Here is a 16,301-nt window from a genome sequence, read left to right on the forward strand (position 1 = left end):
ACAAGTGAGGTTATGCTCCACAGTGGATTTGACTGATGTTATGATTATACAAAGCTTGCAGCAGGGTGTGGTGTCTTCCATAATGTTAGCTAAAAACACAGGCTTTGGTCAATATGTGGGATAAACCTGAAGTCATATTGATGTGGATGATTGCTGCTCATTATACTTAGTATTAGTACCTCCAGCAGTGTGCTGTACTGTGAGAGGGATAGTACACCAGGTAACATCATACCTCAGCTCTTGCTAAGTTTAGCCCAGGGTGTATGTGAATAGTATTTTTAAGTAGGTAAGCAACTGAAAAGGGAGCACACGTGTTACATTTGTGTGTCCTAATGCTTGTACCATTATACGTGAGACAACTGGTCAGAATAATTTCCATTTACTGTTTATTCTGGATAATTCCTAAACATGCTGTGAACAGTTTTTGTAGAAAAAAATACTCTCTATGAAAACTATTGAGAGTGAGATCTATTCACTAATAGTACAAGTAGAAAGGATAAATAGTCCTTAGCCTAGGAAAAGAAAACCAAAGCTCTCTGCACAGCTAGACAATAGAGGTAAATGAGAAAATATATTTTGAGTGATGGAGCTCTTATCCACACTTCCTGTGTCAATGGCACAGGCTTTATTTGAACCTTATATCATATCGTAAACACTTGAAAATCATTTTAGTTTACTCCGATGGTCAACTCAATAATGGGGAAGAGGTGGATCTGGATGATCTATTTCACCTGTCTGTGTTCTCCACTTAGACATACTGTACGTTCAAGGAGCGTCTGACAGCTTTGCATCATACTATTAGCTGCTCTTTGGCTATCAGTCTTAGTAATGTATTTCAAGAGAAGGCTAGCAACACACTTGAATCGTAGATAAAACATCCATTACTTTAGGCCTCAATAAATGTCTGCTTTATCTGCAAGCTGAGTGCCTCTATATCCCGCTTTTGAAATACAACACTTCATTTAACTAGTGAATATAGCTACATCAAAGCATGCTCAGTCTTTTTTTTTAAAAGAAAGCACTAGTGAGTCCTTCTGACATGGTATGATGGCTCCAAGATATTATAACGATTGAGGTTGCACTCTGAAATAATGTTTGGATGTTAGGGCTATTTAGCCCGTGACACACCATTTCAGCCCATTTGGTTTGGTGGACTTATACATCCCTGACTCAAAGCTCTGATATACAGGACCAGTTTCTGAACACACAGATCCTAATTACCTGTGTCATAGCTTAAGATCATTATCACGATGGCTGTTTGAGATAATGGAGTTTTATACTGAGAGCTCCAAGTAATCAGCTGGAACTGTCTGAGGAGAAGTGGTCAGTTTGTATGTGTTTACGTGTTTGTGTGGATGAGCCTATAGGAGGAATGAGATACTCAGCCTTCAGCAAACAGGACTCATTGGTCTCCATGTGTTAAACACAATACAGCTAAACAGACATCAGTTATATAGTATATCAGTGAATATGCAACATGGCCATATTCTTCTTGTCCATTATATACTGCATTGGGAGATTTACGATTAGGCTCTATCTCCAGTGTAACTTCACCATATGGGATCCATGTAATATACAGTACTATGCTTACAATTGGTTTGAGAACACATCATTTGTGTGTACAGTATGTATATACTGAACAGTGTGTATGTATTTCCAGGACTCAGCAAAGCATTTAAGCTATCTGATCACTCAGTTATTTAAACAGGCCTATAGCACACACTGAGTCTGAGTCAGTTGTGATATGTTTTTCTGACTTAGGTTAAGTGAGCACACTGAATTCCAGGGTACATACAGATGCTTGGAAAAAAATTAACCTAAAAAAAGTCTAATTTCAAAATCATATGTGGTTTTGAATATACAGTGTTTTCACACTGAATAAGTGAATATCACTGTTGTAGCACTTGAGTCCATGACTCTGACTTGAGTCAGACTCAAGCCCTGATTTTCAGGACTTATGACTTGACTTGGACTCTGACCCGAGCACTGACTGTATTCAAACTCAGAAGTTGGAGACTTTTTTTTTAGTAATGGCCATAATAATTTAGCATAAGATATTGATATTAAAACCTGTTCACCTGCACCACTTCTACTGAAGTGTCCCCTCCACCTTTCTATAAATTATTTTTATGTATCAAAGTGCCAAGCAATATGGTGATGCAATACACTGTTAGAAAGTTTGGAATATAAAATGTCGAAAGCTATGTCGATTGTGTTTAATGGAGACCTTGATGCCTCTGACTCAGGTAACAGGGACTTGGACTTGACCCGAACATTGATGTTCAGTGATTTGACTCCAACACTGGTATATACTACATCTGCTTAATTTTTTGGGTCTTTTTCACAGCAGGCATTGTGACATGACACAGCTGTAGTTGAATGGCAGGTTACAATACAAAAAACATTATACTTACAAAGGATGGATCTTTTTTTCCTTCACAAGAATATACAGAAATGTTTAAGAACTGGGTGTCACCAGATGATTAAAAAGGAAAAAGTTACACAATCTATGTATTATTTTTACTTTTCTGTGATTTCTTGCTTTTCTTGTTAAATACAAGCTGCGTTAAGCTCTTAAAACATGAAAAATATTTCAAATGAAACAGTCTAATAATGAAAAGTACTGTTTGGTGTAACGGCTCACAACTCATATCCACAGGCAATACTTGTGATGAACAGTCATACATAGTGTGGACATTGCTTAATTTTATTGTTGACAAGCCAGACACTGGGTCATCCTATGATGCTACTTTTTATTATCTGATGTGAATTGGATCTGATTTCCATAGGGAAAAACCCAGTGTCAAACCTGGTAGCTTAACTCAGCATGGCAACCGACAGTCAGCGCAGACAGACCTTCGTGATGGTTCACCATAGAGACTGGACTGATGTTGAAGCATGTATAGTTGATTAGCAGCCCATGTCTTATTCATCCTCCACAGGTTCAAAGATAAAGTCAAGCACATCAAGATTCTGACCAAGGATGGCTTCTTTTACATCGCTGAAAGTCGGCTGTTCAAGACTGTGCTGGTAAAGATTTCGACTTTGTATGAATCTTTGTGCCCTATTAACCTCTGTAGCTGTAGCATGCAAGTAAAAATTTTACTTTTGTTTTATACTCTTTCCAGTGCTTATACTTGAAACGGACCAGTGGAAAGCTATGCATTTGCACCTGTTGTGCTCAGGAACAGTTGCTCAGTACTGGCTGTTGTTGTATTGCCAAGCTCAAACAAGCAGCTCTCCTTAACTTAGCCTTCCCACTTTTCTTTCATACCTACATACATATTTGTATGCAATACCATCCAGATGTACCCTGTCTTAAAGGATGTTATATTTTGTTATATTTATTTGTTTCACACAGGACTTAGTGGAGTACTACAAGCAGCACTCTCTGAAGGAGGGTTTCAGCAGTCTTGACACCATGCTGCAGGTCCCCTATAGGGAACTGTCCAATGGAAACATGCCCAGGGCCATTACAAAGGCTGGTAGCGGTGAGTCTTCACAAAAGGTTTCCTCCTTGAGATCATCCATCTGTGCTACTAGTTCAGATCAGATCTTGATTCTGTTATAGTTGAAAACAAGTCTGAACATTTGTTTTAACCTGTTTGGAGAACCAGAGGTGTGGGCTTTTGGTGCAGCACTCCACTTCAGATGAAGCGAGCGGGCTGATATTCCCTGGGAATGTTAGACCTGCTTGTGAAGCCTCTCTAACCAAAACAGTCAATAGAAACTTATAATTCCCAGGTCATCACAGAGAAACAGTAAAACAAGCTGAGGGTAGAAACAGTTTGTTGGAATCACTTGCTGTATTTTATTTTAACAGGCCAGCTAGTGTCCTGAACGCCCTCACCACGAAGGACTGTACAAAAATGTCCTGGCTGACATTACAAAATCATGCTGACAGAGCATTTGCTTGGTTATTAGACACTGAAGTTAAAACTGTCTCAATACCCGAGGCAGTGCTGTCTCTGACGATTGAGACATGGTAGAAATATTTAGCACAGCATAATGAGCTAACATGATTCCCTGCAGAACAGCACGGGGTGGAAGACAGTAGCGGTTTTCCCTGGGAGACATCCCTGTTTTGCTTGGTTGATCTTCTTTTGTCGTTTACATAATAATATCAAGTGCGATCTCTTTATAACATGAGATGGAGACCTTTGTCAAAGTGTGGATAAATATTGTTTGATATTGTTTTCACTAGTGCAAGAGAGTAGTAATACAGTAGGGCAGGTAGTTTAATGCAGCAGTGGAAAGTAACTAAGTACATTCACTCAGAACCAGATTAATACAAAAATTACAGTAGACTTTATTGGTCTCTGGTGGAAAAATCACAAGCTACACAGCAGTATGTAAAGTATAACTCCCCTTTAAAAACCAACTCCCCTTTACTGGTTTCAACATAAAATGTGATGTACACAATAATGCATTAGCAATTATAATTCAATAATATGATATGCATTAATGTGAAATGGGCCATTCTGCATAATGAGCAGTTTTATTTTTAGTACCAAAAATATGTTTTAATGCTAATACTTTGTAATTTTACCTAAGTAACATTTTGAATACATGATCTTTACTTGTAACAAAGTATTTTTAGACTGTGGGATTGCTACTTTTACTTAAGTAAGGGAGCTGAGTACTTTGAAACGCTTTTAAAAACTGTGATAAATTGGCTTTAAAACAATTTCCGTGACAGTGACGTTGATTTTGTGTCCTATATTCCAGTTTATATGTTTAAATCTATCATGATTATTTTTATTCACGCTAATTATATAATGCCAAGGTACAGTGCATTCAACCACTGATTTTTCTGGAGCATTTGGTTATAGAACTTAATAATAATGTTAACAATAATGTTCATCAGCACATAGACTTTGCCCAGTTGTCATGGAATTATAGATGTTTTTCTTTGAAAAAATAAAAGAAAACAAATGAGAAAATAAGATGTTAGTTCAGTAGGCATCGATTTTATTTGTGAAATGTTTACTTACAAGGAACATGGCAACACAAAGGGTCTTATACCAAAGATACTCAACTTCACAGAAAAAAGAGAGCGAATTTAACCAGTTCAGGGCCTAAGTGTGATTATTTTTGGCTTTCTGAAAGATGAAATTCATGTAGTGTTGCAGGCTTGGAAGTTTGGAAATGCAGGAAGACTCGTGTGAAGCTCTCAATTTATCAGAAAAAAACGTGCACTTAGAATTGTATTGCTACAGTACTGTGTAGTGGAGAGGCCATTCTTGGGTGTGATAAAGCAGCATCTTTGATTCAACCTGCCTGCATGGACAGGCATGAATAAATGCATTCTTGTGCTTCAACAAGTCCAGTCACTGTGTGGTTACTGGTGCTCAGAGATAGAAAGAGATGCTCATTTACTCTGAGAAAATATGAATAAAGAGGTCTTGAAGAAGAAGCAGATTAGAGGAAGTGGCTGGTTAGGAAATGAGAGTGTGAGAGAGAGACGGAGGATGTGAATAGAATGAAATGGACAGAAATAGGAGAAGAGAGAGGAGATGGAAAGTGAGGAGACCAGGAAGGCAAAGAGGCAGGAAGAGGTGAAAATGGCAAGAAAGCTTTAGGAAGAAAAGCGAGGAGACTGGTAGAGAGACAAAGGTGGGGGATAGTCAGAAAAACATCGATGTTAGCAAAAGAGAGTGTAGGAGACAGGGAGAGAGAAAAGGAAAAAGGTTGAGATGGAGGTAAAAAGAACCCCTATTTAGGAAAGGGTCATCTGTAGTTGTTTGTGGTACTTTTAAGCTCCTTTTAGTGCTTTTTTAAGGAATAATTTAGTATGTTAGCAGTTCTGTAAATCTAAAGCTCACTAATTAATGTATATATATATATATATCTCACTGGTCCAATGGATAAAAATATGACTTTGGGGTTTTACGGTTTGTTGTGTTCCAAACAGTTTCTTGGCCAATCCTGCAGTCTGCAGGAAGTTTCCAGTCCTTGCCAAAAAACAGTCCTGCGCATATAGTAAACCCTCCAATAAAAGAAAATTGTTTTCACACTTCGGCTTTTTTACAGATTAAATAAACTATGTTCATGTTAATTAGTGAGCTTTAGAGGCGTCATTAGGCAGACGTTTTTTACCTTTGGACTTAGCCAGACCTGCTGTTTTCCCCCTTGGTCCAGTTTCTATGAGCTATAAGCTAAGCTAACTGCCTTTCTCTAGCAGTACATTTAGCATACAGACACAAAAGTGGTATTAATCTTCTTATCTAACTCTGAGCAAGAGCGGATTTTTAAAAAAAGTAATCTAATACCAGCCAGACCGCCTCTATACTCCACAATGAGTCCGGTCACATTTAAACTGTGGTACAGTGCATGTGTGTTTTCACCTTGCATTAGTAAGTGGGCTTCCACATCCAGCTAAAATATCCCTACACAGATAGCATGCTAATATCAGGTGTAAGTGGGCTAAAAGAGAGACACAGAGTACAGAAGGAAGGCATGGGGTAAGAGAGATAAAGAGAGAGCACAAGACAAAAGAGAGAGTGAGACTGAGAGAGACAGTGAGTGAAAGAAATAGAAAAAAGCCTCGGCAGCTCATCAGGCTTGGCTGAGAGGTCCCAGTTAGGGCCTGGTGCCTCAGGCAAGCACCAGGAGCCAGCTACTCCAAACGTCACACTCTGCACACTGCTCAACTCCAAGGTGGCTTCACAATTTTCCTGACAGGACATGACATTTCACTTGGTCTGGCAGTGTAGAAAACTGTGTGACAGCCGCCTGCTGACACACACCTGGGGGATACCTGTGGTCCAGCGGAGGGACTGCACCTGCTTCCTCATAACTGGGAGAAGTTGGCAAATATGATCTGATGTAAAAGAGCAGGAAGCAGCTGGAGGTAAACTGTCTTAACTTAAAGAGAGGTGTATGTGTAAACAACCATAGCCGATGCTGCAGAAGCCTAGGCAAGCAGACGCACGCTGGAACAAAGTCAAAGTTAGCCCTTTGTGTCTGTTCGGATGTAAAATTCTGCTACATCCTTGTCCCTCTGCCTTCTTTGGCAGCTTCGGTCTCCCAGCGCATCAGGCTTCAAAGCAGCTCTGCAAGAGGTGTGTTTGTGCATTGCTGCCATTCACTGTGCTTCCTTCTGTTAGAAAGCCTTGACAGACCTGCCGTTGCCTCAGTGCATTCTGGGATAGGTTATTATTGCCTTAAGTCGTCCACCCCCATAGACAGACTTAGTGTGGGCACCGTATTCTCTGTCTGGTAAACAGCCTCCGTGAAAAGACAGATGTCATGCCAAAAAAAAAAAAAAACAACAACAAAAAAAAAAAACCACACACACACACACACACACACACAAAATGGTTTGGTTTGAATCTCACAACAGACACCTCATAGCAAAGAAAACAGAAGGCTGAGCAAACAATGACAAGATGCACAACTACTGAAAAACCATCAAAACTCTGGAGTTATTTGTTTGTAAAAACCCCAGCCAGCATTTTTAATTAAGTTTCACTGAGTGCGTGTTGTCTATGTGTTTGTGTGAATGTTAGGACTGGGAAATATTTAAAAGACAGTTTATTACCTGTCAAGTCGATTATTTTAACATTATTTTTTATTATTTATTTTTACATTAATGTTACTGCAATACACAATTGTATTATTTTAAATTCTTGATTATAAGTGGACACTATTGAAAGACTGTCACAATGAGATCAATGAGAAATATGACATTGCATATTCAGTTTGACAATACTATACTTCATCAACTTTTATTATCAAATTCTAGTGCTAATTTCTGATTGTATGTCCAGTACATGCAAGTTCATACATTTACATATATAGTATGTGTTTTTGTGTATCAATTGTCTGCGGATACTGTATGCATATAATAATTTGTGCGCTCTCTGGTCTGACAAACAGACACACTTTGGTTTGTATTTACTTATCCCTATGGGGGGAGCACATGGAACTGCGTTGTTGTGTTGACAGGGGGTGGTTTTCTCCGTGTGCCTTGTGGAAGCCCAGCCGATGCCTTGTTAGGGCGCCATGCTGTGCCCAGATGTATACATACCCCCATGCTGCTGCTTTGGCAGCTCAAGAGGTTGTTATTGCTCTTTGTTATGACCTGGAGAAAGTTGTAGAAGTTACGTGGCCAAAAGTGTGTGGACCGATTTTACACCCATATGAGATCATCTTGTATAAAAACCGTGGGTATTGTTATGCTTCTATAACAACATCGCTATGCTTGGAAGACTTGCATTTTGGAACCTGGCTGCAGTGATTTGCATGCATCTCATTTAATGTGATGGCTGTAATAGGCTGCATCTTTAGTGACAGAGTGTTCCAGCCAGGAGTCCTGCTCATGCCAGCCATAAGTGAAGCACTGTGGCTGGCTGTGGGGTTTTAACATTGCTAACAGCACTGCCAGGGGTGAGCAGCACTGGAGTAGCTACTCTAGCCCTGTGCCCTCCCCATGTTTTCATTCAATCTCAGCCTCCGCTTTCTCATTTTCACTACTTTCCAGTATTCATCATACAGTAGATGCATTCTTATCATGCTTGTAATCCACCAAAGAAATTGCATAACACTTCATTTAAAGGTGCATTAACTAAGATTTTACAGATTGTCTGACAGATTAAGTGAAAATGGAGCAGTATGTGGTGTCTCTCTGCCATAGGTGGGGTTATTTTCATAATGGTGTTATAGCCCTATCCAGCCCTACCCTAGTGCCATCTATGTGCTTTATGCACGGGGACATTGCCTTGGTGAAACAGGACAGGGCCTTCCCCCAACCAGTTTCCAAAAATTTGGAAGTACACTTGTTTAAAATATCATCGTATATACCGTGTTAACATTTACTTGAAGTGTTCTAGCTCAAACCACAAACAAAGCCCAGACCAGAAGTACACAGAAGTACAATACAATACAGACTTTCAACATTCATCTCCACAATCTTGTTATTTACTACTCAGTTAACCCACTTTCTTGACCAGTGCTAAGTAAAACTATGTGCTTGTATCAGATGAAATGATAATTTATCTGATGCTTTCACTGTTTTCTCACTCTTCTCTCCCACCTGTCCTTGCTGTTTGCTTTTTGACTTTACCAACTTTTCTTCCCCCTCTCCTTCCCCCCCTCATGCTTGCTTTCTGTCAAACTTGTGTTTACTTTGCTTGTGTTCTTTCTTTGCTCCCACTACGGCCTGAACCCTCTATCACTTGTTTCATTTCTCTGTAGTTTCTCCTGGCGGCTGCAGCTTTGTTCCTCCCTCTTTCTCGCCTTTCTGGTCAGGTACAGGTACAGCCTTTCTACTCTTTGTCTCTCTCTTGTTGTATGCCCACATTTCTACATTCCCAAAGATGAATTATTATGTTTTTCCTGTCTCTATTAAATAATGCAGTTTAATGATGCCTCTTTTATGTCATATTGTATGGACCATGAGTGTTTGTATGTGTGGGGGCCTGGGGTAGAGCTTTAAATCATCCTCCTGTAATACCAAATTGGAGATATTGTTAATTTCTGACAGTTATGGTATCGTCCCCATTTGGCAAAAAGAACTGCAGAAAGGGCAACAAACAAAGAGCTTCAAAGCCATCATTGCTGGCATTTACTAAAGCCAATAATAATGCTGTCAATTCAGCTAATTAAAAGGGACATACACTTTTGTTGGTATGGTTTCACTTGTTAATGAACTGCAACAAATATGTGAGCACAGTAGGTAATTTAGGCTAAGTATCCATTTATAGATTGTGACTACGAGACTGGCAATAGTGGCAACCAAACTGGAATGATGAGTAAATGCTTCCAAGTCAGAGTAACGAGTTTTTCCATTTTTGTCATTTTGCAGACATGACATGAGTGCAGCACAATAGTTTGTTAAGATTACTTTGTCTTTCTCTTTGTGCACACTCTGTGTGCATAGAGCATATCTATATCTACATCTATTTATAGATATATAGATTGTGTCTGTGTGTACTGTATATCTATATTCTCTATCTTCACAGTTGTGTCATCAGAAATTTTCACAGATAAAGTAAACAACCCTGTGCACAGCTGTGTTCACATGCGATATGAGCCCTGACCTGCATGAGTAGGAACGATCTTGCATAACCCGATAAGTGCTCATGCAATGCATGAGCCGAGATGAACATGAACAAGATCAGCGTATGACCACAATAACTTATGACCTCTCATCTCTGCTGTGTGCTTGGCACTGACCACTGGGCCATATATACTGTATATCTATTTTTCTTTCATTTCTGTTTCTGTGGTCTTGCTTTTACATTTAGTATGACTCAGGACCATGGACCAAGGCTTTGCCTTATCATCCTAACAACACAGTCAAGTCACTTTACTATGAATAGTACCTCTCAGAAATGTGTTTCATTGCATAGTAAAAACCTTGTACAAGCAATAACTAAAAGCTACAGAAATCTAACAATAATCCACTGTAGAAAATTAGATAAAAATAATTCTGTAGTTTATTGACACTACATCTCTAGTCGCTCCACAGAAACAAACATTTAGTTGAGCTGAGCTTGCCTCCGATTGCCCTTGAGGTCCCAAAAAGCTTGTTAGTAGTTAGAGTTGGATGTAAAAGGTGAATGTCTAAGAAAATTGTATGAGTACAAAACTCCTTGAAACAGGAGTATGACCAAAAAACAAAACAAAACACCTGCATTGATTTTTCTTGTCAACATTAGAATTTAAAAATAAGTGCAGTTCGGTAGAAAGTCAGAAGTTAGTCACCAAACATTCTTGCCCTTACAAGTGCTCTCAAGGTGATAAACCTAAGAGTTAAGAGAGGAACTTTTTAAAAAGCCTAGGATTTCCAAATGTAGAGGAGAAAGTGGCTTTTAGAGGGTGATGCAGGTGAGGTGTTCTGCAGCCACACGTAGATCGGTCACAAAGGAAATTGAGCTTTTTTCACTTCATAGTTGGTGAGTTTTAAAAGTTTTCAAAAACTCTAGATTACCCAACGTGGAGGGAACAGCTGTAAACCACACTCAGAGATGATATTTAGATTAAATTGTTGTAGGGAGGGCGATTGTGTGATTTTGTGAGTGTAATATTTCTTGCTGGACTAATGACAGCAAAGAGCTTTATAACCGCACCGTCTTTATTTCTTTTTCTTAGTTAGTCCTACAGTTGCTTGAAAAACTTTACAAAATTACACTTAAACTCTAAGAATACCTGTGAAATTTTGTGTAGATGGCCCCCAATAGAAGAGCTCTCTGTCTCAGTGCTTTCTCCCAGGTTGGTGGGTATTGCAGTGGCACGCTACGACTTCTGCTCCAGAGACACACGAGAGCTTTCACTGCTGCAGGGAGACATTATCAAGATCTACACCAAGATGTCCAATGGGTGGTGGAAGGGAGAACTCGACGGCAGGGTAGGTGTTTTTATTTCATCTTTATGTTGATGTTTTTGAGTCAGCTGTGCTCTAATCACATATCGAGGTAGCTATTGTACAGTTTCTTTGCACAGCTATCCTTCATATCCACACAGTGTGATTACACATCCAACTGATTGGACCGTTTCCTCTTGGATATCATGCAATAAAATTCCAAAATGCTAATTGTATTGTAGCACAATGTTGTGCTGTGAATTAATTAGAATAATTAATCCATTTCTGTGCTCTCACAGCTTAGAGGGTGTAAACAACATCATTTTTAAAAATAAGCCCCTTTGGGGGTTTAATTGTCCGAGCAGTACAGTTTCAGTGCATGTAATGACCTAAGCAGTGTATTTTTTTTGTCTGATAATTGGGTACCTGGGTGGTGCAGGAGTGAAAGAATTGTCAGGGATCTTGTCAGTGATTGGCTGTGGCACCTACACTGAGGGTGGATTGATCTTGGCAGGGTGGATAGGGGCACTGTGAAACTCTTTGTGTACATTATGCAACCTCAGTGAAGCTCCTCACTGTTAGCACCATGTGCAGACTGGGCCAAGAGTAAGAGCTGGCAGTGAGAAGTGCAGTGCAAGGACAGTTTAGCATTCAAAATTATGAGAATTATGGAAAGAATGCACATCGTATATTCCCAGTCTAATACCTTTGTGCTTCAGTACTTCTCCCTGAATTGTATTATGTTTTGCTGCTTCTCAGGTGGGTTGGTTTCCTTCTACCTATGTGGAGGAGGAGGACTGACTTTGCTGGTTGAATAGCGTCTATTCAGCGTCCATTCAGAGCTGACCGCCTCCACTGAGTGCCATGCTGCTCACCCACTGTCTGTGCCCTGCAAGTCAGATCTCTTTGATAAAACCCAGAGACTCGGACTTAAGAGGAAATGGCAGTGCCCTCAGAAACCTTCTGCTGCCCTCTGACAGACTCTCACACAGAGCAGATGTCAAATCACAGATTCCAGGAGCGTCACGCCATATCTCGCCTCTCTGCAGCCCTGTGCCCACACGCAGCCTACTGGGAAGTGCATGTGCTGTACCCAGATAACCCTACCCACTCACCTTGTCAAATTATTGATGACTCCATTGGCTGGTGTGAGACTTGCCTTCACTGTCATCATGTTTTGATACCAGGAAGGCTGGGTCACCCAACTGGAACACAGATCTTGCTGACAGTATGCCACCCAGGTGCTCCACTAAAGTGAAATGCTGGGGCTGAGGAGCTGTGACTGTTGTTGGCTTTGGTGTTCAGCTTTCTATGACTCCTTTTATTTTTAAGAATTTAAATCACTGGATTGACATAAACTATGTGACATTTGAATGCAATTGTTATATTCTATTATAACAGGAAAACGGGTCTGGAGAAAATTAGCAGCTTTTACCTCATGTAATTTTTTATTGATCACAGTGTTTATTTGAGTCGTCAGCTCATCTTTAAGTACTGCCTTCAAGAAGAAGATCAGTGGTATTGGTAAACAGATTTATAGCACGTTTCTACACACGGAAGCGTACACAAAACACATTGCACCGTTTTGACCATTCACGCACACACAACACTTTACACATCCACACAGCGATGGCGATGAGGACCACGAGCAGCTTGGGGTTCAGTGTCTTACCCAAGGACACTTTAGCACATGGACTAGAGGAGCCAGAGATTGAACTGCCAACCCTACGGTTAGGGGACAGCCCGCTCTACATATACATGTATATGTATGTATGTATGTATGTATGTACATAAGGAATCATAAAGCCAGATAAAAGGTAAAAGTGCATGTGTGGGGTGATAGTGTAGTTGTAGGTATAGGGCTCTACTTCACTTTGAGCTCCTTCATCTTTTGATCATTCACTGTGGAAACCAAAGAGCCTTTTTACATTCCACAGAGTTTGTGTTTACCTCAATTCTTTTTAGTTTCAGAATGAATGATTCAAGGGTGATGTAAGAGCTGTTCACTGTAGAATGAGGTAGCACAAGGGCGTTAAGTGATACCGTTTTCATTCAAACAGTAACACCCCGATAACTGTGTGTGGCATCAATATTTAATATTTAGCACACTCTTTGAATTGTACTTCAGAAATTTGATGGGTCATTTTTCCATTTTCAGACAAACTTTACATCACGTTACCATGCAGTTACATCACAAATCGCAGATGTGTCTGAAGCAGTTATCAAGATGCAACGAGAGAAAAGAGAGACACCTAAAACAGTTCTGCTATATAACATGTAAGTTCAGCAAAGATCTGTATTTTCTTTCTGAAATTACATGACTGAAATAGAAAACAGCTTTGGCCCCCTTTCAGTACATTTGCAACATGCAAGCTGCTAGTTGCAGCACGGCTTCACTCCTCTCATGTCAATTTGGACACATTTCAAATAATTAAAACAAACACCACGCCAAAATGAGCCCGTTAATATTCCCCAATGTATATCCACTTTGCAGGTGACAGTCTTTTATAAAGCATGGCAAATCACATTTGTGGTATAAGCCTCTTGTTTTAAGCCTTGTTGATTCCCACCACATTAGAGATTGCTAAATACAAAGGTTTTCTGATGCATTTGTAGTTCCTTGACAACTCTCTTATATCATGCAGAAATAACCACCTATCTGCTGTGGTTTACCTAACAGTTTCAGCGAGTGAACTGTATGCTACCTCAATCTGCTAGACCATCGCCAAATGGTAAATGGACTGTCTTTTATATAGCGCTTTCTCACAGTGTGTTGCACTGGCCAAAGCACTTTTACAGAAGCTCATACACCATTCACCCATTCACACACCGATGACGACAGGCTGCCATGCACCGGCGCTAGTCAAGCCACCGGGAGCAATTCGGGGTTCAGTGTCTTGCTCAGGGACACTTAGGCATGCGGGGAGACCGGGAGTCAAACCACCAACTTGCTGGTCAGGAGACGACTGCCCTACCTCATGAGCCACAGCCACCCTCCAAGATGTGTTTGTGGTCATAGACAAAAGGAGATATCACTGAAAGACATTTGCTGCTGTACACAAAGCCCATTTTGCCATACCAACAATAGGGAGGTGTAGTTACAGCTTTATATAAATGCCATTTAAAATGAAAGTTAAAATGCTCTTTTTATTGGCTGTATACCAATGAGTCCTTCATGAAGATTGTGATGACTCTAGAAATAGAGTGACTCTAGTGTGACCTTTACAAAGAGTATTATAAGGTTTGTTTTATTACCTCCACTAATGGTGTTTTATTAATATATTTCCAAAGTTAAAAGAATGTTTGTTGGATTACAGCTTTTGGTTTTAAAATATCGTGATTTTCCTGTAAGCCCTAAGTATTTCATTACCTTCAGGTTTTCTACCCTTTAACTGTGACCCAAATCAAAATTTGCTGCTGGTGGCTACATTAATGTTTTTAAATAACAGATTCAGCGCTAATTCAGTGTGATTAAGCCCTTTACAGCTAGTTATTATCAAATTATCTCGATAACCATAATGTTTTTTTTTGGTTTCTGACTTTATTTTCTTCACTGTCCTTATTAATGTGTTGTTCAGCTGAATGTTAGTTGATGTGCTCTTTCTACTGTTTTGTATACTTTAATTAATTTATCTCGTTTTGTAATGGATTTTAAAATAAATGCTTTAACTGAAATTCACTGTCAAATATGGGAGTGTATTTATACACAAGAGTCTCACAATATCAGTATTCTTGTAATGTAAACACTACCTCAGGCTTACTTCCCCCCACTGCTCTGCTGCCTCTCTAATGACCAAACTCAGCAGAGGGAGGGCTCTGCCGCGCTAACAATAACCCTCCCGTCACAAAGAGGCAGAAAGAATGGCTCCCCTAATAGTCTTTCTCTCCTTAAACTGCCTGTTCCTGTCTTAGCCAAAGAGATGAAAGGCGACGACAGAGAAGTTGGACAGCAGCCAGAGAGAGAGAGAAGTGGGTGTACAAGGTTGCATGGAGTAGATAAAGTACAGGGAGAAAGAGGATGGTGTGTGTGTGGGTATGTATGTGAGAGAAGGAGACAAAAGGCAAAGAGAAAGGAAGCAATGCATCATCTTCATCTGTCTGAATGATCTCCTTAACCCCTGGTATTTGCCAGTCATCCCCTTTGGATCTCTATATGGGGGTTAAACAGGGATTTAGTAAAAGCTGAAGCTGCCCTCAAATAGTGTGAGTGCTCAGTTCTTCTCAAAAGGGCTTGACTCTCCTAAAAGATGTTAACTGTAAGATGTATATTCAACTTCTGGCTTTTGACCATCAACCCCCTTACAAATTCATAAAACTACAGCGACTGAGTTTTTTTTTCTGTATTCAGACCTACATAAAAAGCTACAAGAAAAAAAGAATGTGGAAAAATGAAGATCCCTTAATGTAACAAAATACAATGAAGGTGTAGTAGCTGACGTTTACTTTTTAATGGCCACAGTGACATGAGGGAATAAAATCGGGATTTGACTTGACTGAGGGTGATTTCCCCCAAATAGGCCAAAAAAAATCCACCTAAAGAAAGACGGCAGCTCACATGTCTTCTCACCTCCATACTGTCTTTATTAGGATTTTGTTGTTAATCACAGAAGAATGTGAGGTTGCTGCAGGACTTTTTGGTTCTTCTTACCATTGCTAACTCTGAGAGACGAGACAGTCCAAATAACTTCAAAACAGTGCTGATTTATTCAAAGGATCACAGGTAAAATTAACATTACACGCTCAGGTATCTTGCACCTCCAAACTGCTCGCAGGCAGATGTAAGATGAAAGACCCTGAACCCACCAGGCCTATACATTATATCCCTTCGGTTGGGCTAGCCCCATACTACCCAGAAACGTCAACCGAGACGTCTCTGTTGCCAGCTTTGCAGCTGGCCATAGCAGTAGTCAAAACATGAAGCAAATCAATGTGCGTGTGTGTGTCTGTTGATTAAGTGGTGTGTAGCTAAAAACATTCTCACACGACCTCTAGT

General features: G+C 39.9%; 1 protein-coding gene across 5 annotated transcripts in view; it reads left to right on the top strand.

The window, feature by feature from the left end:
- LOC109955480 (guanine nucleotide exchange factor VAV3-like) overlaps positions 1 to 14,097 on the top strand; it is a 62,274-nt gene extending 48,177 nt beyond the window's left edge. For 3 of the 5 annotated variants that reach the window (XM_020591667.1, XM_020591663.1, XM_020591664.1), the window contains 5 exons: positions 2,943 to 3,030; positions 3,362 to 3,491; positions 9,199 to 9,258; positions 11,205 to 11,353; positions 12,068 to 14,097. In XM_020591667.1, the coding sequence (XP_020447323.1) occupies positions 2,943 to 3,030; positions 3,362 to 3,491; positions 9,199 to 9,258; positions 11,205 to 11,353; positions 12,068 to 12,109 (469 nt within the window). In that variant the 3' untranslated portion in view covers positions 12,110 to 14,097. Of the gene's footprint in view, positions 1 to 2,942; positions 3,031 to 3,361; positions 3,492 to 3,823; positions 4,358 to 9,198; positions 9,259 to 11,204; positions 11,354 to 12,067 lie in introns of those variants that run through there. The other 2 variants (XM_020591665.1, XM_020591666.1) reach the window with 2 other exon arrangements.
- Positions 14,098 to 16,301: the final 2,204 nt, after the last annotated feature.

The sequence above is a fragment of the Monopterus albus genome, unplaced genomic scaffold, assembly GCF_001952655.1.
Source record: "Monopterus albus unplaced genomic scaffold, M_albus_1.0 scaffold14.1, whole genome shotgun sequence".
Classification (NCBI taxonomy): Eukaryota; Metazoa; Chordata; class Actinopteri; order Synbranchiformes; family Synbranchidae; genus Monopterus; species Monopterus albus.